This window comes from Cervus canadensis, chromosome X (assembly GCF_019320065.1).
Source record: "Cervus canadensis isolate Bull #8, Minnesota chromosome X, ASM1932006v1, whole genome shotgun sequence".
Taxonomy (NCBI): Eukaryota; Metazoa; Chordata; class Mammalia; order Artiodactyla; family Cervidae; genus Cervus; species Cervus canadensis.
This window is the reverse complement of record NC_057419.1, coordinates 137887325-137913453: the sequence shown is the minus strand read 5'-3', so window position 1 is coordinate 137913453 and position 26129 is coordinate 137887325. Positions and strand designations below refer to the sequence as shown.

At 46.0% G+C, this 26129-nt stretch overlaps 1 protein-coding gene across 2 annotated transcripts in view; it reads right to left on the bottom strand.

The window, feature by feature from the left end:
* COL4A6 (collagen type IV alpha 6 chain) overlaps nucleotides 1-26129 on the bottom strand; it is a 314375-nt gene that overhangs the window by 9099 nt on the left and 279147 nt on the right. Inside the window, exons 20-38 of one of the 2 annotated variants that reach the window (XM_043457815.1) lie at nucleotides 25657-25761; nucleotides 23779-23939; nucleotides 23113-23292; nucleotides 22417-22600; nucleotides 19491-19544; nucleotides 16752-16823; nucleotides 16226-16333; nucleotides 14901-15122; nucleotides 14373-14534; nucleotides 12697-12867; nucleotides 11671-11814; nucleotides 11102-11227; nucleotides 10447-10628; nucleotides 8543-8606; nucleotides 7259-7333; nucleotides 6499-6606; nucleotides 6298-6405; nucleotides 4847-4918; nucleotides 3852-3977 (exon numbers count right to left, since the gene is read on the bottom strand). In XM_043457815.1, the coding sequence (XP_043313750.1) occupies nucleotides 3852-3977; nucleotides 4847-4918; nucleotides 6298-6405; nucleotides 6499-6606; nucleotides 7259-7333; nucleotides 8543-8606; nucleotides 10447-10628; nucleotides 11102-11227; nucleotides 11671-11814; nucleotides 12697-12867; nucleotides 14373-14534; nucleotides 14901-15122; nucleotides 16226-16333; nucleotides 16752-16823; nucleotides 19491-19544; nucleotides 22417-22600; nucleotides 23113-23292; nucleotides 23779-23939; nucleotides 25657-25761 (2424 nt within the window). The remainder of the gene's footprint in view (nucleotides 1-3851; nucleotides 3978-4846; nucleotides 4919-6297; nucleotides 6406-6498; nucleotides 6607-7258; nucleotides 7334-8542; nucleotides 8607-10446; nucleotides 10629-11101; nucleotides 11228-11670; nucleotides 11815-12696; nucleotides 12868-14372; nucleotides 14535-14900; nucleotides 15123-16225; nucleotides 16334-16751; nucleotides 16824-19490; nucleotides 19545-22416; nucleotides 22601-23112; nucleotides 23293-23778; nucleotides 23940-25656; nucleotides 25762-26129) is intronic. The other variant, XM_043457816.1, reaches the window with a different exon arrangement.

The window sequence follows — 26129 nt, the reverse complement described above, 5'->3', positions numbered from 1 at the left end:
AGAAGTCTGGAAAAGAAACAAAGTAAAAACAAAAAGCAAAACTAGTCACAAAACCACATGGTACTACTTTTAGTTATGTCTTGATGAGTCTTTGAAGTAGTTTTCATTTTCACAAAGGTAAAAATCTGAAAAGAAAGACATACTGTATTTTTGTCCTGAAAATATATCTTCATATATCTATACATATATATGGGCTGAAATTATGCAAAACAAATAAACAAGACACCACAAATAGTAGAGTAAGTGTGGGCTAGGCACAGATTATAAAGTTTGTTTCCATGGCAATTTTTGCAGCCAACTTCTCTTTTTGAACTGTTTCTTGATTTTATAATTACACTAATATATTATTAAACGTGAAATAAAGGTACTACTGACCTCACATAGTTAAAAAAAAAAGCTCAAGTGTTTCTTTAAGAATTCTCATTCAGTGATCACATGATGAAAATGCAAGATGGCATATTTTCCAAACTTATTCCATTGTCACAGCCCTAAAAATAACCCCAAAATATACTAATGTGGCCTCTCAGTATATACTGCAAATATGGAAATAAATGGCATAATTTAATGTTATTTAGATAAATGTAATGTAGGGACAGGGTTTGCTCCTAGGAAATTTGCTAAGGGGTAAACTTTCAATAACCTCAGATATGCAGATGACACCACCCTTATGGCAGAAAGTGAAGAGGAACTAAAAAGCCTCTTGATGAAAGTGAAAGAGGAGAGTGAAAAAGTTGGCTTAAAGCTCAACATTCAGAAAACTAAGATCATGGCATCTGGTCCCATCACTTCATGGGAAATAGAGGGGGAAACAGTGGAAACAGTGTCAGACTTTATTTTTTGGGGCTCCAAAATCACTGTAGATGGTGACTGCAGCCATGAAATTAAAAGACGCTTACTCCGTGGAAGGAAAGTTATGACCAACCTAGACATCATATTAAAAAGCAGAGACATTACTTTGCCAACAAAGGTCCGTCTAGTCAAGGCTATGGTTTTTCCAGTGGTCATGTATGGATGTGAGAGTTGGACTGTGAAGAAAGCTGAGTGCCGAAGAATTGATGCTTTTGAACTGTGGTGTTGGAGAAGACTCTTGAGAGTCCCTTGGACTGCAAGGAGATCCAACCAGTCCATCCTAAAGGAGATCAGTCCTGGGTGTTCATTGGAAGGACTGATGCTGAAGCTGAAACTCCAATACTTTGGCCACCTGATGCGAAGAGTTGACTCATTGGAAAAGACTCTGATGCAGGGAGGGATTGGGGGCAGGAGGAGAAGGGGATGACAGAGGATGAGATGGTTGGATGGCATCACTGACTCGATGGACATGAGTTTGAGTAAAATCCAGGAGTTTGTGATGGACAGGGAGGCCTGGCATGCTTCAATTCATGGGGTCACAAAGAGTCGGACACGACTGAGTGACTGAACTGAACTGAACTGAACTGAAACCTTCGTTATACGTTGATTTCTATAATCAAATTAGAGATTCAGTTCCTGTTGGGGGATATGATATTTGAACAAATTCTTTTAATTAGATATTGAGAAGAAGAGAAGGATATTTATAAAGCATATGTAAAATATCATCTAGATAGAATGAACATCTGTGTTCCAACCACCCAATTTAAGGAAAAGAAGATAGCAATACCTTTGAATTTTTTTCTTTCCTGGCTTTTTTAAGTTTATTTTTAATTGGAGGATAATTGCTTTACAATGTTGCGTTGGTATCTGCCATACATCAACATGAATCAGGTATACATAAGTCCTCTCCCTCTTGAACCTCCCTCCCACCCCATCACATCCCTCTAGGTTGTTCTTTTCACACCCTTTACAGATTTCACCATCTTCCCTCCCTCCCAGAGGCAACCAGTCCTGAGGTTTGTGTTCATCATTCCCTTTTCATCACAGTTTGAATATCCATGCATATTTGCATCCCTAAACAACATATTGTTTGGAATCACACTAAACATATTCCTTTGCAACTTCCCCTTTCTCCCCCTTCAAGATTATGCACCTGAAATGTATCCATCTTGACATGTGCTGTTTACTACATTTGTATTTGTGGTTTTATTACCTCAGATAGCCAAAGACAATGAATAATGTAATGACCAGGAATTCATAGTCAAGATTTAAAAACAGAAAAGGCATCATGCCTGTGCTTCCACCCAGGACCCAGACCTTTCTCTATCTCCTGCCAAAGAAGCCACAAAGCCTCCCTTCCTAAGCCCTCACTTCTGGAGAAACTGCTGGCTTTCAGAAAAGTACAGGTTGGTCCAGACAAAGGAAAGAGTAAACACAGAGACAGCAGATACCCCAACATAAAATGCAGCTGGAAATGAATTAATGCATGAATATAGTTCCTGGAAAACCTACGCCCATTATACAAACATGCACATAAATGCACATCATTATGTGGTGGGACATCAGGCCCCAGAACTATGAGGAACAGAACATTTTGCAAACATTATTTCCCCAGGTAACATGTGATAGTAGAATGGCCAATGTTTCTTGACCAGCTACTATGTGCCATGCTAAGGTGTAAGTTGCTTAGTTGCTTAGTCATGTCTGACTCTTTTGTGACCCCATGGACTGAAGCCTGCCAGGCTCCTCTGTCATGGGATTTCCCAGGCAAGAATACTGAAGTGGGTCGCCATTTCCTTCTCCAGAGGATCTTCCTGACCCAGGGTCAGACCCAGGATTCCTGCATTGCAGGCAGATTCTTTACCACCTGAGCCACCAGGGAAGCTGCCATGCACTGTGCTAGGTGCTTCCATATGTATTACCTCGCTCTTCATTGATGTCTCACCAAATATATAGAGTAGATTCTCTTATTCACATTTTATAGAAAAGGAAACCTGTGGGTTCCTTTGGGATGGAGGGGTGAGTAACTTCCTTGTTCAAGGTCATGTAGCTAGTGAGAGGGAGAGCTGGGATTTGAATCCAGTAGTCTGACTTCAGAGCCCTTGCTCTCAGCTATGATGCTACGTGAAATTCATGTCTTGTTCTACATTGAGTGGGAGGTATATGCATCTCTAGAACATTTCTAAGGAGAGTTAAAGAATCAGAATTCATTCTCATTATTTGAGAGGTGGGGGAAGTGAAAAAAGTGAAAGGGAAAGTCACTCAGTTGTGTCTGATTCTCTGTGACCCATGGACTCTAGCCCACCAGGCTCCTCTGTCCATGGAATTCTCCAGGCAAGAATACTGGAGTGGGTAGCTATGCCTATCTCCAGGGGATCTTCCTGACCCAGGGATTGATCCCAGGTCTCTTCATTGGAGGCAGATTCTTTACTGTCTGAGCCACCAGGTAAGCCCGAGAAGTAGGGGAAGGGAGACTCAGAAAGGGACTTCAGACTATGTGATGAGTCAGGGGCTGAGATTAAGGTGAAATCTGACTTCTAGTAAACCCAGTAAATCCTAACCAACTGCTTGCTGTGTAACTGTCCTAGGGGGATATTTATCCTCTTAGTCTTGGGTTCCTTCCAGCAGCCACACTGTCTTCTCAGGGCCCCGTGACTGCCAACTGCCCTGGACACCAAGGGATTTCCGGTAAACCTCTTGCTAAGTGGACAAGCCCAGTCCCTCAGGACCATTAAAACCAGACTCTGACAAAGTGAGAAAGAGAGGCCCTATGGTTAATAAGGGAGAACTGGAGGGAAGCTGGAAGCTAGAGAGGACTCACTGAACTGCTCTCTGACACCCCTTCCTGGGAAAGCCTGAGGTGGAGCCTACCCTCTTTTTGTCAGTAGTTGGGTTCTGAAATCCCCAGAGATGTTAAAAACATGTACAACTCATCCCTGAGAGCCACATGACCCCCAAGGAACCCCAACCCTCCCAGCCAAGTGTGACTGGGGTTCACTTACCTTGACTACCTTTGGGTCCTCTTATACCTGGCTTTCCTGGGGCTCCGATGCCAATTCCTGGAGAACCTTTTTCCCCTTTGGGACCAGGCAAGCCAGCTGGCCCAGGCACACCAGTTATACTAGGTCCTAGGAGGAGATACAGAGAGATGTGGGGACACAACTCAGTGGGGGTGAGGCCCTTGTGCCCAGCTCACTTGCAGGGAGTCTGCCTCACAGACACCAGAGGCTGAGGGCTGAAATGATAGGGAGGAGAGCTGATGCAGGTAGAAGGACAAACCCCATTCAACTTCCTATCCCTCCCCCCCCCCACACATACACATACACATCAAGGCATCCCCAACTGGGGGCTGGCAAGGACGTCTAGAGGGCTTCCCTGATAGCTCAGTTGGTAAAGAATCTCCTGCAATGCAGGAGACCCTGGTTCAACTCCTGGAGAAGGGATAGGCTACCCACTCCAGTATCCTTGGGCTTCCCTTGTGGCTCAGCCAGTAAGAATCTGCCTGCAATGTGGGGGACCTGGGTTCAATCCCTGGGTTGGGAAGATCCTCTGGAGAAGGGAAAGGCTACCCACTCCAGTAAATAAGGTAATTCAGGTATAATATTTAGCACAATGCTCAATAAATGTTAACCAAATTTATATAAAACTCTAATCCAGCCACCTCTAACCACTGTTTTGGGCTTCTCTTGTGGCTCAGCCGGTAAAGACTCCACCTGCAATGTGGGAGACCTGGGTTTGATCCCTGTGTTGGCAAGATCCTCTGGAGAAGGGAAAAGCTACCCACTCCAGTATTCTGGCCTGAAGAATTCCATGAACTGTATAAGGCCATGGGGTTGCAAAGAGTCGGACACGACCGAGCGACTTTCACTCACTCACACTAAGGACATCTAGGAGTCTAAGGATATGGGATACATTGTGGCCTAGAACTCAAGATCAGCCCCATCAGGCTTCTGGAAGAGTTGGTATTCTCCTCCTTGCCTTACAAGGTCTTGCTTACCTGGAGTTCCATGGGTTCCCTTGGTTCCCGGAAGCCCATTCAGTCCATGTAAACCTGGAAGTCCAGGGAAACCTGAGGGGAGAGAAGATCAGAAATGGTTCCAGCAACTCTGAATCATGAAGAGTCAGTAAAAGGTCCTGCCCCCAAGGGCACTGCAAAGTCCTCATTTCAAAGGTCCTGGGCATTCTTTTTTTTTTTTTTTTTCCATTTATTTTTATTAGTTGGCGGCTAATTACTTTACATTATTGTAGTGGTTTTTGCCATACATTGACATGAATCAGCCACAGATTTACATGTGTTCCCCATCCCAATTCCCCCTCCCGCCTCCCTCTCCATCCCATCTCTCTGGGTCTTCCCAGTGCACCAGCCCAGAGCACTTGTCTCATGCATCCTACCTGGGCTGGTGATCTGTTTCACCCTTGATAGTATACTTGTTTCAATGCTATTCTCTCAGAACATCCCACCCTCACCTTCTCCCACAGAGTCTAAAAGTCTGTTCTGTACATCTGTGTCTCTTTTTCTGTTTTATCGTTACCATCTTTTTAAATTCCATATATATGTGTTAGTATGCTGTATTGGTCTTTATCTTTCTGGCTTACTTCACTCTGTATAATGGGCATTCTTGAAGCATTAATTAATGCCCTAAGGGAGACTGGACCACCCCTAGTCTCCACCTTCTACCCTAAGTGTTTCTGCCTCTCATTAGAGACCAGTATAGCTTGAAGAGGGCCTCCCAGGTGGCGTTAGTGGCAAAGAACCTGCCTGCCGATTCAGGAGACCTAAGAGACAAGGGTTTGATCCCTGGGTTGGGAAGATCCTCTGAAGGAGGGCATGGCAACCCACTCCAGTATTCTTGCCTGGAGAATCCCATGGACAGAGGAGCCTGGCGGGCTACAGTCCAAGGGGTTGCAAAGAGTCGGACTTGACTGAGCGACTGAACATGCATGCACACATAGCTTTAAGAGCAGTGCTGTGCTGCGCTAAGTCACTTTAGTCATGTCCAACTCTTTGCAACCCTGTGGACTGTAGCCCGCCAGGCTCCTCTGTCCATGGGATTCTCCAGGCAAGAATACTGGAGTGGGTTGCCATGTCCTCCTCCAGGATGGTAGATAATTATGTAACTTCAAGAAGAACTCAGAGCGGCAATGCCAAGACCTTGAACTGTCAGCTCCCAGAGACTTGCTGCCCAATCTCTCAGTCAGGGAAAGGCTACCTATGCCAGGGCGATGACCTTCCATCCTAACTCTGCTCTCCATGGACCCCATGTTCTCCTGTTTCCACTCATGCCCGCCCTCCTTTCTTCCTCCTTTCCTGTTACCTCTCATGCAGCTCAGTCAATGACTCCCCTGGATATGGCTTAACTCCAACTAGGGTCTCCTAATAAAAAGTAGTTACTATCCTTTTTTGAGGGAAGGACCCTTTTCCCCACTGCCACTCCCTAATACACATACCTTTGGTTCCTATTAGGCCAGGGGGCCCCAGGGGCCCAGTTGCCCCTGGGTGGCCTGGAGAACCTGGAAGCCCTGGATTTCCTCTCATGCCTGCAACTCCGGGGAGTCCTAAGAATGAAAAAAAGGCAGAAATTCAGAAGCAGTCTTGACATGACACTGATCCAAACTTTTTCAGAATAAAGTTGTCATGTGTCATGGTACCTAGGAAGCCAGGAAGGCCAACATCTCCAGAAATACCAACTTTCCCATCTTCACCTTTGTTTCCTGGGAAACCCACATCACCAACTGGTCCGTCTTTTCCTTTCACACCTACAAAATCAAGAAAAATGCTGAGTGATCAGGGTATAGTTAAGGGAGTATGTTCCTCCACAGGAGGTGGGGGTGGGAGCAGGAAGATGAAGCCATTTTGAGCCGCCATGGCAGCTGGATCCAATGAAGAAACTCTGAAAAGTATTGTGGCAGCTGTCTTCGTACTTGAAAGGTGTCGCCCAACTGAAAGGGCATGGCAACCTACTCTAGTATTCTTGCCTGGAGAATCCATTGACAGAGGAGCCTGGTGGGCTACAGTCCATGGGGTCGCACAGAGTCGGACATGACTGAAGCAACTTAGCATGCACACACAACCAACTGAAAAAGTAAGTAAACTTGTTCTGAGTGTTCCCAGAAGTAGGAGTGATAGGTGGAAAGGTTCGAGAAGTAGTTGGATAACTATAAATTAATGGAGTGGACACCATTATCCTAAAGGTCTTAGACTATCCTGTAAGTCTGTGAGTCTTGAAGAAAAAGTAGGCTGGTTTGCTTGGGGAAACTGTTGACTGCCTCTGAGTGGATACATGTCAGGTAGGGATTTTTCTGCACTGGACAGAAGTTGCAGAACTTAGGTTTGGCCTCCAAAATTCCTTCCAATGCTCAGTTTTGAGGAGTCTTTGAAACGTAGGAGACAAAAGTACAGGAGCCTTACCTTTGAAACCAGACTCCCCAGGTTGTCCCTTGGGTCCTGGCCTACCAGAAATTCCAGGTGTCTGGCCTTGATCTCCTGGGGATATCAAGATATTGTTTAAGTCTTCAGGAAAAGGTAGAGCTCAATTTGCAGCAAATAGATTTTTTTTTTTTTTTTTAAGAAACAAACGTTTTTGTATTGGGGTATAGCAAAAAGATCTCTTGAAGGAAAAATCATGGCCAGAGAAACTCCTTGACACAATTACCCATTGGGTAAAATGTTATGCTTTTATGCTGCAATTCAGGGCTGGGATGCTACCAGGCTATTGGTATGAAATGCTGCTACATGCAGCATATCTCCACTGGGAAACACATCACTAGGCTTGGTATGGGCAGAGAAGATGATAGGAGGAGCCCTAAAATATTATCCGAAGAGGAGACTGTCTAAAGCTGAGGGTGTCCTCTGCTGCTGAGTCTGGAAGGCAGGTGGGTCAAACCACTGCTTGTCGCCTATCTTTGACTAACAAAGATTGCAAAGGGGATTTGGCCAAATTTTCATTTTCCTGTAAACACAAAGTCTCCCCCAAGAGCCCTGGGCCTGTTAGAAATCCACCTTGCTCTGGAAAAACAGTAAAAGGGGAAATGTTCCTTATCTTTTTTTAATGAAAGAATTTTTAAAATTTATTTTTAATTGGAGGATAATTTGCTTTACAATGTTGTGTTGGTTTCTGCCATACAATAATGTGAATCAATCATAAGTATAACATATATCCCCTCCCTCTTGAATCTCCCTCCCACCCACCTCCTCATCCCACCCCTCTAGGTTGTCACAGAGCACCGGGTTGAGCTCCCTGTGTTATTCAGCAACTTCCCACTAGCTAGCTATTTTACATATGGTAATGTACATGTTTCATTGCTACTCTCTCAATTCGTCCCACCTTCTCCTTCCCCTGCTGTCTCCATAAGTCCATTCTCTACGTCTGTGTCTCTATTCCCACCCTGCAAATAGGTTAATCAATACCATCTTCCTAGATTCCATATATATGCATTAATATACTGGGCACATACCCTGAGAACACCATAATTTAAAAAGACACATGCACCCCCATGTTCATTGCTGCACTATTTACAATAGTCAGGATGTGGAAGCAACCTAGATATCCATTGACTGATAAATGGATAAAGAAGATATGGTACATATATACAATGGAATATTATTCAGCCATAAAAAGGAATGAATTTGAGTCAGTTGTAGTGAGGTGGATGAACCTAGAGCCAGTTATACAGAGTGAAGTAAGCTCCTTACCTTTTAAACCTGGGAGACCAGATGCTCCTGGTAGCCCGGGAGCTCCACTGAGACCCTGTGAACCCTTCAGAGCAATACAGAAATCAGTATTTCTGCTTAGCATTCAGGACCTCCCATCATTTCTTCCCCCTCCCTTCCCTGAGCCACTGCTTGAGACCTGTCCATTGCATACTCTGTGCAGGTATGGAGAGGAGGGGGGCATCCTGCAGAGGGGAAAGTGATGTGCAAGGGGAGAAATGCATATTTATGCTAATAGGGGAAGAATTTGATCTGCAGATTAACCCTGGTCTTGTCATTCATAACTTCCTAGTGCCTAACAAAATTGGTATCATGGGAAATCAAGGTGTGGATGTTCTAGCAAATCTCTTAGAAAATACAGAACCTAAAAGTCAGTCCAGAAATTTGATTCACTCTACATACAGTTGGCTATCACCACCCATGCCAAAGCCATGACGGACGAGAACAAGTGTGGCCTTGCCATGTGGAGCTAGGCCTCTGCCACAGATTCTGCAAGGAATGTGGAGTCTTCCTGCCACTAGGTAGTGGGCTGTATGCAGGCAGGTACTGGAGTCTGAATTTGGTCTAATATTCCCATGATTTTCACAAGAAAAATTGTCTTCACTGGCTAATGTCCAACATACTGAGTCTGAGAAGCAGGCATGTTGGCTGCAATTGGCCCAGTTCCTCCCCTGGCATCTGGTATGGTTTGGGTTTGAGATGTACCCAGTAAGGACACATGCTACCCAGGACCTTGGGTGGCAGTCTGATTTGGGTCACTTAGCTCCCTAGACCATGACCACGACACCCCCCATTCACATGGTGTTTTCTGTGCATCACAATATCTACTCATTCAGAGCCCCTGCTTATGCTGGGACCCCTCCCAGAATGCCTTCCCACTTTGATTGCATCCTTCCTATTATGTAAGTAGCAGGTTGAGAATTGTTTCTTTTGCAATTGCTTCAGGTATGTGTATATGTGTGTGTTTTCCCTCCATCAGCTGGACTGATACTTTTAAAGGACAGGGACTATGCCTGCAGGGAACACAGGTGTCCTGTGATCCAATTTATTTAGTCCCTTCAGTACTATTGTTGCTACTATTTATTCAGAGTCTGCCATGTACCAAATACAATGCTTTATACATACCTGCTCCCTTAACCATCACTATGGGCTGAAGAAAGTTTGAATACTATTGCCATTTTGAACAGATGAGAAAAGTAAGTCTCCAGCAAGTGGAGTGATATGCCCCAAATCACAGAGCTAATGAGTGATGGAGTGGAGAATCAAGCCTACGCCTGTCTCATTGCTAACTACCCTACCACCCTGCTTTTTAAAAATCCAGGAAAAAAAATACTGACTTTGATTCTTTGCCAGTTGTTGCCTAGAGGCAACAAAGACCTTTCTGAAATCAAAACATCAAATAGTCTGTACTGAATTCTTCTGATGTGCCAAACTCAACATGGGATGCTGGTGGTGGGATGCAGACAAAAAAACCAAGCAAGGCTTGCTCTCAAGTCCTAACGATCTCATTGAGGAGATCAGACCCAGGCAGAACCAACCAGGATCAGTGGAAGTAGGCAGTGGATGTAGGGTTCCAGCAGGGTGGGAGCTCAGGGACTCCTGGAGGTGGGGGGTGCCTGGCTGGGGCCTGAAGGACCAGCAGGTCATCAGCAATTGCAAGGAGGATGCTCTGCCATGTGAGGGAGATAGTGTGAACAAAGGCCCGGAAGAGGGGATGTTCGGGAACAAGTGAGAAGACCTGGCCAACTCAAGGAGGTGCCTTGTTGGGGTTAGCTCAGGGAGGACATGGGAAGTGGGCTGAGATCAGAAAGGTGGGCAATAGGGGCCCATCCCCCTGCTATCAAGGCTGTTCCCTGGTGGGGAGACAAAGATCTGGGCCCACTTACACTTTCTCCTGGAATTCCTGGGAAACCTGTGATTCCAGGGAGCCCCTTCAGGCCGGGTAAGCCCCGTAGTCCTATGGAGCCAGGGGAGCCTGGTCTCCCACTAAGTCCCTTGATGAGGCTGGGGAAGCCAGGAGCTCCAGGCAAGCCTGGTGGCCCGGGGTGGCCAGCCTCTCCTTTGTCACCTGGGAAAGAAGCAGAAGTCTTGGGGAAACACTCTGGGCAAGAGAAAATCTGTTCCCCAAGCAGCAGGTGCCCTGGGTCACAGGTAGGCAAAGGGAAAGCTTGGGGACAGTTAGCTGGGGGTGGGATGGGGGTAGGAGGAGGTGCCTTTGGCCTTATAGGGCACCAGCCAGGGCCACCCCAGCTTCCTCAGTGGGAAAGCCGCTCTGTGCCCACCCCCCACTATCTGCCTGGCCCCTCCAGGGGTACAGCCACCTGTGGTTCAAAAATTGAGTTCCACAGGGGCGGTGCAAATACTCCAGATACTCCTCAGGCCCAGGAAAGGCAGCCTCTGTGCCCCTTCCCGCCAACCACTGGCACCCACACTGCTGCTCTGAGGGTTTTTCTACTGTGGGGACTTTTTTCAGTAAAGAAGTTGAGTTTGGTCATGAAAACTGTCTTGGGTTTTTCTTCTTCCCATTCCCTGCCCCAGTACCTCTGGGTCCGGGAAATCCAATGGCTCCAGCTGAGCCCTGAGAACCTTTGTCTCCTTTGAAGCGGAGGTTCAGCATTGGAGGTCGATGACTGGGTATCCCAAAGAGGCCTGGTTCACCTCTGTCTCCTGCAGGGATGGAGGTCATGAGGCCGCATGAGGGGGGCTTAGACACAGGGTAAGCATGTCATATCAGCTCTTTCATATCAGCTCTTCCCGCACCACTCCAGGGCCCTTTCTGGGTTCTTCCAGCTTCTTTCCTGCCCCTGTTTCCCCAACTTTGCATTAACGGGCACACCCTCTTCTTGGACAAGCCCAAGATCCTACAATTTTAGACCCTACTCAAAACCCTTCTCCATTAAGCATCTGGGAATGAGTGTCAAGGCCCCTTAACATGCTGTGGTAATGCAGAGTGATTGAGGTCTCTGGGTTTAAAAGGATTTCATTGGGAAACCTCAAATCTTACTATCTAACCCGAGGTTGGTACAAGCCATCTGGATGACAAAGTGGATAAATAAAATGTACCTTGGGAAGCATGGGTGGCAATTCCTGAACTGGATTCCCCAGCTCACCTTTTTCACCAGGGCTACCAGCCCATCCAGATGGCCCCACTCTTCCTGTTGACCCAGGAATTCCCTTTAATCCACTTGCTCCAGGAATACCAGGGAGACCTGGAATCCCTGGAAAACCTGTCAGTCCAACAGACCCCTTCTCACCTGTTGAGAAACAAGAAATTCTATTATTATCCCTGTTTGACATACAAGGAAATGGATGATCAGAGAGGTTAATTAACTCACCCAAAGTCACACAGCTAGAAAGTTGCAGAGGAGAGATTCAAACCCAAGTTTCTCTAACTCTAAACCCCAAGCTCTTAGTACATGTTATGCTACTTCCCTGAATAGGGACATGGAACTAAGTACCAGGAAGGAAAGAAGAGCTGGGCACTTCTCTTATGATTTGTCAAGTTAGAGCTCATGTGTAGCACAGAGAAAAAAAAATAAACTTAGGCCCAGGAGGCAGAGAGATGAAATCTAGCCTGGTGCTGTTGCTAACCAATTGTGTGACCTTGAACCAGTTACTTCCCTTCCTGCCCAACTCCTGGTGTTTAGTAGAATAATTACAGGAAGTGAGGGCCATCAGGCTGTATGCAGGGTTCATGCAAATGAGTAAACCTGGTGTGGCTGTTCCTGTCCTGGGCTTTCCAGCTCAAGCTATTCAGCCCAGTGTTCCACCCAGCAGTCAGGGAAAGTGACTTGCTGTGGGTGGGAGTCCTCCTTTAGCACTTATCTTCTCCTACTGTGGAAGTGTTAGTTGCCCAGTGTCTGACTCTGCGACTCCATGGACTGTAGCCCACCAGGTTCCTCTGTCCCTGGGATTCTCCAGGAAGAATACTGGAGTGGGTTGCCATGCCCTCCTCCAGGTGATCGTCCCAACCCAGGGATCGAAAAGGGGCCTCCTGCATAGGCAGGCAGATTTTTTACTGTCTCAGCCACCAGGGAAGCCCTGTTCACCTCCCTCCCCATCCCCCTTTCCTAGGCAGAGAGGAGGGAGGAGGCAAGTTGGGCACCCACTGGTGCCTTCCTGATCACTTTACTTACCCTTCAGACCTGGCAGGCCTGGCAACCCAGTGGCCCCTGGCAAGCCTGAGTTCCCCAGGAAGCCAATTGGCCCTGGTGGTCCCGGAAGTCCTTTCAGCCCAGGCAGGCCTCTCTTTCCAGCTGATGCAGGGAGACCTATCTCGCCTCTTGGACCTTTCTTTCCAGGATGTCCTGAATCAGCACAGGAGAGAATACATGATGGCTGTCAAGTGAGACTATCCAGATCTGGGCCACTGCCCATTCCCCTGACTTCTGGCTGGTTGACTTGTTGGGGTTTGTAAACGGCCTTTGAACAATGGGCTGTGCAGGCTACTAACAGGCAGAGTTGTTTTTAGTTGGCTGACGCATAGCACTTATTACCCAGGGTGTCCCGCCAGGGGCTACCTTTACCAGCATGGCGCTATAGCTGGCAGGGCGGATGAGCAAACCCCTTCTGATGGATGACAACTCTTCTCCCTTTATGAATGTGGTTCATACTTTAGCCTCTGAATGGAGCTCTAGGAAGCCAGGGTGGCAAGTGGACTCTAGTTTCCTGGTACTTCCAGCATGAATCAGTCCACAATGGTTGTTTCCTGAGCCAACCAGTGAAGTAGAGGTTAAAGCCCAACAATTGTTTCAGCCTCCCAGGGAGTCATGGATCAGGGCTGCCCTTTTAATCCCTCATGCAAGCAGTTAAGTCAGCCAGTTCCTTGGCATTAGAGTTGAAAGACCCCCTAGTGCCAAGTACTGTAGGAATTCCCAAGGCCCATCTGGTCTCCTAGGTATTCTGAGACTTCTTTCACTGGGCTTTTAGTTGCTCAATGGGATTAACCTCTTGAGCTGCTGCCAAAGTGGAATGTTCAGGTACAAAGCAAGGAAATTAAAAAATCAAAGGATCAAATCAGTGATGACAGAGGTATTTGGGCCCCCAAGGACCTAAATGAATGGCTGGTTTGGTTTTCTATGGATTGAAAAGCATCATGTAGCTAGGAGCCCCAGGATTCTAATGGGAGGCTGTGAAGGGGATTCCACAACAAGGGAAGGAAATTCAATGGGGGCCAACCCCGCAGTATGAGTTCAGGGACCCCTGGCTTTACCAGGTTGTAATGTATAGTAAGATAATTCCCTGAGAGGCCAAGCTGGTGGGGGTGTTAGTCTGTGAGCTTGTGTGCTGTTTTCTCATCTGGACAGCCTATGTGAAGCCCCCAGAAACACACAACCACAAAGAGGATTAAAAAAGATATTAATAGTTGTATACAAACTCAACTTCAGTCACATGGCCAGGAGTCAGGGGTGAAAAGGGTGGTGTGTGAAAAAGGCAAGCTGCAAACACTAGGCTGGAACCAGAAGCTGCCATGCCCCACTGTGGAGTGAAAGACACTTTGGCTCTGGATCCTCAGAGACCTGCTGGCTCAAGAGGCCAGCTGCCAGGGTTGGTGGGGCAGGGGGTTGTGGGTGGGTGGGCAGAGGCCATGGGGGAGGGGCGAGGAGTGCTCATATTTGAGGGTCACTTTTTGGAGGCTAAACTGGTTCAACCTGGCACCATGGGGGGCTTGAGATGTGAAACTCAGGTTAGACAACTCATTCTCCTTCTCAGTCTGACCCTGTCACACTGCTGTTACTGCCCCTCAGGGTGCCAGGGCCCCGGGGCCCAGCTTAAGTCTGTCAAGTTGGGGCTGTTCCTCTGAAGGACCTACCTGAAATGCCTGGAAAGCCTGGGGGTCCGCGGAGCCCGGGTTTGCCCTTGATGCCAAATAGACCACTAGGGCCTGGGGGGCCTGGCTGACCCACGCGGCCTGGTATTCCAGGGCTGCCCCGCTCACCTTTGGGGCCGAGCAAGCCCGAATTCCCAAGCAAACCTAAGGAAAGGAAGAGGCAGATGATCACAGCCTGGATTGATAGCAGGGACCGCTCATCAAACCACCTTCCAGAAGAGCCCAGCCCCGGGATGCCTCCGACATGCCACTGTCTCATCAGTTCCAGCCTTGCTGCTAATTATGGGCTTTGCAAGAAACCTGACTATGGATTCTAGATATTTCTAGAATTACTGAGATAGGAGAATGGACTCAGGTGATTTAAGAAAGGCAGGGAGAGACCACAATGACTTTTTATTTCAAGCCCCTAGTTCATCCATCACCCCAGATTCATGCAGTTATTCATGCAGGTACATCAGGTACTAAAAGCCTTTCTGCAGACTGTCAAACAGGTGGGGAAAAGAGAGTCACCCTTGAGTCCTGGAAGGCCAGAGTCTCCAGGAAATCCTCTGTCCCCAGGCAGTCCCTGTAGGCCTTGCTCCCCTGGAGCACCATTTTCAGCATCAAGGATGTCACCAGGGGCTCCCTTGGGACCTGGTAAGCCGGGGCTGCCAACTTTCCCAGGCAAGCCATCTTTTCCAGGGAGCCCAGGAAACCCAGGTAAGCCCTTCTCCCCATGAGGTCCAGGAAACCCTAAAAGTGAAGAGTCAAAAATAAAAGGCCATGGAGGTTTAGAAGTCATAGGTTTGGTTAGAGAACTCTGACACAGATTTTTTTGTCCTACTACAAAGGTTGTCACATTAGTAATGTGTGTGGCTTTCCTTAAAGGTCTCTGGTCCTGGGAAGACTTGCCCAGTGGCAGGGACTGCAATGTGTGACCCAGAGGAGGTTCTAGCTCAATGAGGCTGGGCCTTGGGCAGAGCTCAGCAATCAGCTCCTGGGGCTCCTACAGTGGCTGAAGAGCACAGGTTAGAGGCAGGACCTTCTGTCAAAGACCTGGTCTCTTCTGGAGTTGTCTAACTCCCATCCTCATGCCTCCCTCTTTCTGGATGGTGGAGGGACCTGAGACACCAATAAACCCAAGGAAACATAGCCTAAGATGAATCCCCTGCTGCTGAGCAGGGGTGGTTCTCAGACTGAGCATGCGTCAGAATCCCCTGGGGCAGGGGTGCTTGGAAAAACCCAGATTGTCGGGCCCACACCCCCACCCCGCCACAAAGCTTCTGATCAGTAACTCTGCCACGGGGCCAAGGAACTGCATTACTAAGAAGTTCTGAGGTGATGCTGATGCTGCTGGCTGAGGGAACACAGTTTGAGAACCGCTGGTGCAGTGTAGCACAATGAAGCTCAGGTTGGAACAACAGGGTGTCAGCCAAGGGTCTGAAATATGACAACTTCCCTCTCCCTTATCAACTTTTAGGAGTTGATCCGGGGAACTGCCAGAACGTGCAGTCAGACCAATTGACAGAACATGCAGTCAGACCACCCGCTAGAGTCCTAGCCCTGTCACTAGTGACTTTGTGATCTCAGGCGAGTCACTTTCCATATGCACCACAGTTTCCTCCTCTGAACCTGAAGGGGTTGACTCAGCTCATCACAAATGGCCCTTATTGCTCTGAGACACTGTCCTTCTATAGCTCTAAGCTCTGTTTTGTCTGACTATGAAATCAAAACCATCCCACTTACACCAGAGCACAAACCTAACTTCCTACAGTGGATGGATGGCTACCACAATCCAAACACATACTCACACAATAGGAGAGGCAGGGGGCAGGGGGAGAAGCTCCTCTTCTTACCTGGCAATTCAGGCAGGTGAACCAATCCTGGACTTCCGGGGTTCCCTTTATTTCCACGCAATCCAGGTTGGCCTGGAGCCCCAGGGAGGCCACGGGCCCCTTTAGGGCCTGAAAACCCAAATGTGAGTGGTAAGGGGAAAGGAACGTTGGTATGGCTATGATTTGTGATGTCCAGTCAAGAATTAGGAATTAGTTAGGAATTCCCTGGAGTCCATTGGTTGTGACTCCGTACTTTCATGCCAAGGGTGCAAGTTCATTCCCTGGTTGGGGAACTAGGATCCCACAAGCCATGCAGTGCAGTCAAACAAACAAACAAACAAAAAAAAAACCTAATCTCTTGGAGGGCCTCTCTTATTCTCCCCTCCCCACACAGCCCTTTCTAGCAGCCATTCTATTTCCTCAATTCTCAAGGCTGCCCTCTCAGGAGGAATGAGGATACCCCAGTGCTCCTGGGCTATCCTTGGCTTACTTTGGTACATGGCCCTTACATGTGTGCTCAGTTGCTTTTTCTGGCCTCATTCCATACCTGGGAATCCGGGAGCTCCTGGGAGTCCTGATGGACCATACGGTCCAGGAATAATACAAGGCAAGGTGATACCTGTAAATACATGTAAATACATGTAAGCAGCTGAACCAATCGAGTCAGGGATGATTTCCCCCTAGCATGCTCCTTTACTTTCATTCCATTGAATGCAACAGCTAAGTTATTCTTTCCACCCAGAAGCTGGGAGCCCATGCAGAAAAATCTTGGCTTCAGAAGCTCTTGGGAGTTACTCCTAGTGCAATTTCTTATGGATAAGAATGCCCCTAGTGTCCTAGTGCTGGGACCTAACATTCTAACAAAGTCTCCTGTTGTGTAGGAACAGCAGCAAACAGCAGTTGCCTATTCACCCTGCCCTCAGGTGGAGCCCCTCCCTAGAATGCATGCTAAGGGTTAGTTATTATGTCCACATGACTAGATTGGAGGGTTTGAAGACAAGACCCCTCAAGTTCACATGACTGCTCTTTTCTTGGAATGAGGCTTTTCCCAAACCATTGGGTTCTTTTGACACATGTCATTTAGGATCTGCTGAAACCTATCCATTATTCTTGGTCAGATGGACCCATATGTCTATACCAAGCAAACACTGAAGTCCACTTTCTTGGTCATGACAGACGGTGACCCTTTGCTCAGCTCCTCATTTGAAATGGTCAACTCTGCTACTCAGAGAAGGGGTCATCAATTTCAGTATTCAAGACATTGAAATTGATGTGCATAGCCCTTCCCCTAGCAAATTCTTCCTTACTCACTCACAGTGCAAATAAAAAGTCTAAGATCACAGAGGGAAGGTTTAATAAAATACCAGCGAATGAATTGTTAGTTGGCTCCTTCAGAGGCCATTTATAAACAGCTGCTAATTAAAATTAGTCTTGCCTATTCATTAAAACAATCCCCAGAGATCTAGTTTAAGTCACAGAGCCCACAGTTCTAAGAAACTGCTATAGCTTTTGCCTGTACTTAAATCACAAATTACATCTCTTAAAGATACAACCTATGATTCAGACAGCTTATTCAACTGGCTGGCATTCCTCCCCGAGTTTTGCTTTCATTTTCCAATACAAAAGCTTGATGGCATTTTTAGCCCACCTGTTCTGTCCTAAATAAAAACTGGGAATTCAACAGTATAATGTATTGGTTAAGAGGTTGAGCTCTGAAGCCAGACAGAGCTGGGCTTGTATTGTAGTTCTGCTACTAGCTAGTTGTATGAGCAAGATACTCAACCTCTCTGAGTCTCATGTGTAAAATTGGAGCTACTTATCTCATATGGTACTTGTGAGGATTATATGGAATAGTGCTAATAGCACTTAGCACAGTGCTGGGCACCCTGGTATGTGCTCCATGAATACTAGTTTTTTAGTATCTTAAGGAGGAGGATTCAGAAGAGCTCCCTTGAGGCCATCCCCTAGATTCTACCTCATTCAGGTTAGTGACGTATTTTGTAACCTTGGCAGCAGCTTCCTGCCTTCTAGACGTCAAGCTCCTATAATTACATTTTCACAGGTGGAAAGATAGCCACAAACCTGATCTTCCTCCACGGCTGGTTATACCCGTCTCCATCCTGCCAGGTGCTGAAATGATGGAGCTCTTTCAGAGGGCTATCTCCCTACTGTGGAAAGATGCTTTATGAGCAAGCATCTCATGATGGATGAGATGCTTCATGGGGAGAGGGCTGCAGTCCTGCCCTCAGCTTTGGACTAGGCTGAAGAACTGCCTCCCTATGTGGTATTCTGAGAGGGACCCTGGAGAAAACTCTGCTGCCCCAACTATTTCAATAGCTCATTGACTTTAATGTATCAAACATTGTAGTTCCACTGCTTTATGGCTTAAAAAAACAAACTAGGCAAAAGATAAATATCTCTGGGCCGGGTCCAAATATGAAACCACCTATCCTCAATTTATCATATCAGTTTTATAGATTCTTTTCAGTTGTGATCACCAGAGGAAAACAAAACCTTTAGAGGATGGGGCTGAGGACAGGCATCTGGAAAGGTTCCAGGGAAGGAAAAATAATGATAAAATGGAAGATGAGTAGATACCAGAAGGAATCAGGGGCATACTTCCCTTTTGCCTCAGACCAGCCCTGTACACATTTGTGTATTTCAAGCAGAGGGTCAAAATGGCGAGAAGGTAAGGACTTCAAGTCATACATCTGGCTCTCTTACTTTACATAAATTCAGAGCCTTCTCCCCAACAAAGCAGAAACCAGCTCTACCCATGTTCTATTTTACAAGTGCAACAAATGACATCATTATTCAGAATTTCCTCATTAATGCCAAAACTCATCTTCAGAATCAAAAAGCAGTTCTGGTTATCAAGATTCTAACATCTTGGTTGATTCCAGGTCAAATGAATAAATATCAGATGTGTAGATCCTTTTATGTAACTCCCAAGGCAAGTCGTGGCCTCAGTTAAGTTCGTAAATGAAGATATTCAAGGCAGAGATCAGCAAAGCCATCAACATGCATGATGAAGGTGACCAGCCGCTTGCAGAGATTGCGTGCCCACTTCCTCTCTCCTCCCTCCCAGAAGAGGTGTGCTAAGGAGCCTTTGAAGCAGTGTCAGCATGAGCCTTTTTACCCCAGCCTTAGGATCACCCCTCCCCAACTCAGGCCTTCAGTGTGGTGCTCAGGCCACTGTGAATATCTGAGACAAAGTGAACAAAAAGGAGGGGGGTGGTTTGCCACCATTGGCATTTGAGAACCTCTAGACCTAGCTAGGTCTCACCTCCCTCTGTGTCTAAGTCTCTTTTCCCAACCTCCTCCCTGCAGCAGCAGTCACCTAGACCAATCAAGTAAAGAAGAAAATTAAACCGGGATGGAAGTTCTTTGAGGCCCAAGGAAAGTCTTGTCTGTAGCCCACTGATCAAATTGTCTGGATAGAGGGGAGAAAACTCGCATCCACACAGGATCAAGGACACAGTAGCCACTGCAGTGATAACCTGGGTGATTGATTACTATGAACAGCTGGATCAGAGCCTCTTTGGAAACAGCTAGTTGTCTCTTTGCCTAGGGTTTGTAATAATTCATACTATTAGGTTGAAAAGCTTCAGTGACTACATTCCCTTTCCTGGCAATGTGTCCTAGCCTGAGCCACAATTGGCTGGAGTGAGTACGTTTAGGAACGGCATCTTCATCTTTCATGGCAGCAAGCAGTCATGTCCACAATTGCAAATGTTTAGGGCCCACAGGTGATATGTTTTTAAATCTGTGTGGAAAGAAAGCTTGGTTCGAGGAGTTATATTTGGTGGCCATAGAGAGAGAAAAAGAAGGCTAATGAAGTCACTTTTTGGAAAGTCTTGATACTGCAACAAGAATATTTTCTGCATAAGGCATCTCCCAGGCTATATAGCTTTTTTAGATCACTAGATTCTTGAGAACTTTCTAGGCCCGGGGTAGTGAAGTTTGGGACAGAAATGGTCCTGTGGGCTTCCTTCTGTTGACTCAGCCTGTTTTCAAGCAGTTTGAATATTGATAATATCCAAATTTGAGTGTATCTAAGTTTTTAGGTACCATGTTAATATAACTCAGTTTAAAACCTAGTTGCCTGCCAAACAGGTTGACCTAGAGTGAAGATCCAATTGGCAGAGGGGCAGTGGAATGACCATGAATAATATCTCTGAGAACAAAGGTGGAAGCAAAATTGTAGCTGACACCAGGACTTTCAAAAGGAAGCATATTTTGTTTGATAAAATTCCTCATAATCTTGCTGTAGGGAAAGATGAGGGGAAGGGAGAGGGAGTTTGGGCCGGACATGTACACACTGTTATATTTAAAATGGAAAACCAACAAGGACCTACTGTTTAGCACAGGGATCTCTGCTCAATATTATGTGGCAGCCTGGATGGGAGGGGAGTTTAGGGGAGAATGTATATGTATGGCTGAGTCCCTTCACTGTTCAGCTGAAATTATTGTTTGTTAATTGGATAATACCGTAATACAAAATAAAAGGTTGAAAAAAAAATTCTTTTCAACCTTAAGAGGAATACTGACTTGGACTGAAATACTGACTTGGCTTTAAGAGTCTTGAATCATCAATTTTTAACTTGTACTATTATATCAATTCACAAAAGTATATTTTAAAACAAATACATTTTTACAAGACCCATTATCTGTCTTCTTTTTTGTAATTCTTCTAGGTGATGAGGTGGAAAGAGGAGACGTAGATCTAAGAAAACCCTCTTGGTTATGGGGAAGGCCCTTTTCTCTGTGAGTGTGTATATTAGTCTCTTGTGGAGTACTGTACTATACTAGGCAGATTGAGAAACACTAAAAAGGATTATTCTCCTTCCTTAGTATCCAGAGGCTTATAATGAGTTAGAAATAGTAAAAACATTAATGGAAGGAAATATATAATCTAAGTGGCAATGACATACCATAGGGGTCAAGAGAAAGCTTAGTGGAAGAATTAGGGCTTATACTGAACACTGAAAGTTGGATAGGATGTGAGTACATAGACAAAAGAAGAAGAGTATCCCAGAAAAAAAGGCAACATGGGCAAAATATTGGCAGTGGAAATGAATGTACTTTTTGTGGGGACAGTGAGATAAACTGCTGTTTTAGTGTTTGGTTTTAATTATGAAGAGTATGAGATAAGGCCAGGTTAGAGAAGTTGGTTGCGTCCATGTCTGGAGACTTTTGAATTCCAGCCTGAGGAGTTTCAGTAGAGTGTTTCTCTGTTCAGTAGAAACCATTTGTGGCTTTGGACTAGGGGAGTAACATGAGGGAATCAGCGCTTTACAGATATAAAATTGGAAGCAGTGTTCCTAGTAGATTTGAGTGGGGGAAGTCCAGAGGTAGGAGATGTAAAACTACTCAGGAAATTGTTGTCCTTCATTCATCCATCCATCCATCCATCCCAACAAGCATATAGGTATTTGATAAGCTAGGCACGAGATAATGAGAGCTTAATACCAAGAAGAGGAAGGGAAGATTATAAGAGGCATTGCAAATGAGGGATACGAGACAAATTTCAAGTTTTGCAACTTCAGATGACTATAAGTGTGGTACCACTAATGGGAACATAGAAGTTGTGGAAACACAGAAGTTGGGATGAAGAGCTGCTCTGGCTGTGTGCAAGAAGGGAAATTATTAGCATAGCACAATAACAATCTATAAGCAGAGCTATCATTCTATAATTCCTGAAATTCAAGTAGAAAAAGAAGTGATGTAAATAGGAGGGATTTAAAGTATGAAATGGAAATCAGACTAGATAGAACTAGGGTCTCTTCTCAGTCTGAGATCTTATGAATTAAGTAAAGGTTCTTCCCTGCTGATATTACCATACAACTTAGAGGATACCTTTATTGTTCAATTTCCACTTATTTCTTTCATGACACTTGTAATAAATGGTCATCCAGCTTCCGTCTGAAATGTTCCAGAGATGATGGGCTCATAACCTCCCAAAGAAGCTCTGTCACACTTTTGGACTGTTCTATTAAGAAGTTTTTCACGAAGTAGACCTGAAATCTCTATTGTTCTGTGTACCTGTACCACAGTGCAATTACAATCCCTTTTCCACATGAAAACCCTCTAGAGGATTGAAAGCAGTGATTACAATTAGTCTTCTTATGACACATTTCATGCATCTAGGTCATATCTATACTCAAGGAGTCAGTTTTCCAAGCCCAAAGCCATCGGATTCGCTGATTCACCTGGAACTCCACGGGGGCCTGGTTGCCCTGGTAATCCATCTACTCCTTTATCTCCAGGAAGTCCACGAGGTCCAGGAGCCCCTGGTAGCCCAATTCCTGGGGGGCCAGTTGGACCAGTGTGGCCTTTTTCACCAGGAAGTCCTGGTAACCCCTTTTCACCGGGGAAGCCCTGTGCACCATCACCCTAAACAACACATAGGAAAGAATGAAAGTGTGACTTAAAGACACATCTGCGAAGCCCTCTGACCATAGGAAACAGACACATAACCAGTGGGAGCAAGGCTTTTTTTTTTCAGTTAAAATTCTTTATCACTCTAGTTTTTCAATCAATTCCTCTGAGTTGAGGTAATGGGAATGAAGCTTGTCAACCCTGCGTGACCTTATAATGCAAAAGGCTCCAGGTGAGGGGGGCAGAGATAACCCTGGAGGCGGGGCAGGGGTTGGTCACAGAAAGCAGCTGGATTGCCTGCAAGGGAAATCTCCTAAGAAACTGAAGCATTTTAAGTGATAATGGTCAGTTGTCACTAGCATTTATCAAGTGAGCCAATGACCCATTCTGAGAAAAAGATTCCCATTTTGCAGAAAGGAAAAGCACAGTGTTGGTGGCAGAGGTAGGAAGCTGCCATCAGCCTCCTTCCCTTGCCAAGTCAAGTGTGACGATTTATAGCACTAGTCACCCAAGAAAAATCAACTTACCAGAAGGCCTGGCAGCCCTGGTAAACCTGGTATTCCATCCTTGCCTGGGGCTCCTGTCTCACCAGGGAGCCCCTGGGGGCCAGGATCACCTTGCTCTCCTGGCATCCCTGATCCTGTGCTGAGGGTCGGGTCCCCTTTCTTTCCTTTAGGGCCTGTTGGACCTCGAGGCCCAAATACACCCTGACAAAAAGAGAAGGTAATGATCACGAGATACAGACTTCATGGAATTTTATTACCTTGCATAGATTTGACCTAAAACAAGTCTTTGGGTACATTTTGGCACAAAAAATGGACACTGGATTATGTCACCACCTTGGATTATCATTGCCCATTTATTTTCTTACCCTTTCTAAGTTTTGAAATCTTTGAGGATGGGAACTTTGCCTTAATTCAAATTTTATTTTCAAGGTCTGACACAGTGTGGGTCAATTGTAAGTTATTTTGTGAAAGGAAGGGAGAGAGGAAGGGAGGGATCACAAGTAGGTTAAAGCAGAAAGGGACTTTCAAGATAGCTAAACAGATTTCTTCACATTACAGATCAAAATCCTGAAGTCTGCTTTATCCCCATCTTTCTTTTATGTGTTTTAATAAAGTGCTCGTTGAGGAGTGAGGGACAATTGACAAGCTCCCATTTGCTTCCTCAAGGCCAAGTTTGGTAAGACTTACTGGATCCCCTGATGGGCCCTGTGCACCCCCAGAGCCTGGATCACCTTTGGTTCCTTTAAGACCTGGAAGGCCCAGAAGTCCTGGTGGCCCAGGCAGGCCTGGCTCCCCAGGTGGCCCCATGTTGGGGACACCACCATCACAAGCACAAAAACCTGGGTCCCCTGGAGGAAAAATTAAAAAAAGACAACATTAAACTAAGTGGGCCATCTTTACAAGAAGAAGGAAGACCCGCCAGTTGGAATTTGTGACTTGAACAACTCCATTGAAGGCCTGCAGAGAACAGACATGAATGAACTAGCTTCACTCTTGATCAAAGTACATCTGTGTTAGTGATTTGGATTTCATTCATCTAAGGTAGAGCCCAGTCTAATGTGCCATCAGAGTTGAGAACCACTGACCTATACTAATCAGCTGAGAGTCTGGAATCCAAGCTAATTGAAGGTTCTATTCACCAAAATGTCTTTTGTACACAGAGACAATACCAAAGAAATTAATGATAGAGAGTTTAGCAAAGCATCTTTGAAGAGATAGCACAGAGTCACTAGCACTGTGGCCCAGCCACCTAGACCATCTGTGCTTATGGTCTAAGAAAAGAGATTTTGGGCCAACATAGGTGACTCTGAGTTTCCCTAAGATCCCAAAGGGCCTCCTCCTACTTTTAGAAAATTAATAATCACTTGATAGTCACTGAAACTCTGAAAGGACAATCTCTTCTCCAAATAATCTCTTCTCCAAATAATCCATGGACCTCCAACCTGAGTTTGAATCACCTGGGATGCTTGTTTACAAGACAACTTGCTGGGCCTCACTCCAGGACTAATCAATCAGACTCTCAGGTGGCCAGATCCAAGAATCTAATTTTTGTCACCTCCCCATGGTGATTCTCATGTCTAGTGAACCAGTTGAGAATTACTATCATCATTCCAGACTTAGAGAAAGAAAACCTTCTGGCACCATGGGAATATAGAAGGAGAGGCATTAGAATTGGCCCTGTTTTTAAGTATGAGAATGGTATCAAGAAGCATACTAGCTCGGCAGTGAGTCAGGGAAAAACCAAAATTGGCACCCTAGGTCAAGACTTGTAATTTAATATCCTTTGCCCCCAGCAGTCTTCCCTGTGTCTAAAAAGTAGAGATGGAGCTTTAAAAAATGTCCGAATGAGCTCCTATACTTAGGTAGTGCCATTTTATGATAGGGCAATGAAAAAGGAGAGGAGTGAGTGAAAACCACTCTGAGGCTGAGGAGAGCTGTGAATTCCTTTGAGAAGAGATCTTGGTACCTGAATCCCCCAGGTCATCTCCAAAACTCTCTTCAGCAACTGTTGACACTTTCACCTCTTCCTCCACCTTGCCCTGGGCTGCAACTATTATAAATTGATTTATTTACACTTTAGCATCTGCCCCTTAGAGTATGAAACAGAGGAATGACCGAAAGACAGCAGGAAGATGGAGTGTGCGGGACAGCTGAAGGCTGGGGCAATCAGTCAGTCCTTCAGCATCAGTGGGGACTGGAGTTGTTTTCCTGGAGCCAGCTGGCTTTTTCAGAGGTTCAGGTCTTGACCTTTCCTGCAGGCTGAAGGTAATGATAAGTGACTTCCTGCCTTGGCCTTGCAAACTGAGAGGGGTTACCGGATATGCAGAATAGCTTCTACAGGTGGAGGAGCAGGAAGAATGGCCTAGGGGCCACTTTGTCCTGTGCAACCTCAATCGCCAGCCTCAGTCTTAGAGCTCCAAACATAGCACTTTTGACAATCTTATAATCACATCAAGATCCAAGGTTGCTCCTGTTTGGATTCCCAAGGCTGTTGGTTGGCTCCTTCCCAGGGGGCCTTCTCCAAGGAGTTTGGGGAACAAAGAAACCTAAGCAGACAAAGATCACCTTTCATTCCTTTGAGGCCTACGTGTCCTTTTGGACCTTGTTCCCCTCGGAGTCCCGGCAATCCTGGTTCTGTGCTCTGTAGGGTTCCCGTCTCAGATGCTGCACCTTCAGGAAGAAGGAACATAAAAGCTTGGCAACTTACAAGAACCTGGGCTCATGCACAGCAGCTCAGTCACCAAGAATCCTGGAGCATCAGTTATCAAAACAGAGATACCCTCCCCCCAAAAAACCCAAGACAGGGACCCAAAGTCTGTAGCAATTTCCCAACTCTATTGGCTCAATTCACTCTACTTCTACTAGTTACAGGACATTCACTATGTTCCAGGCACTGGACTAGATAGTGGGGACGTGGAAATAAGCAAGGCAGCTTCAGCAACTCAGACATCCCTGTGTCTATCCCAGGAAGTCCTCTTATGACAAAAGAGGAGATGGGGGCGAGCTGCAGCGGTCAGGGGATGTAGGTTACAAAGAAA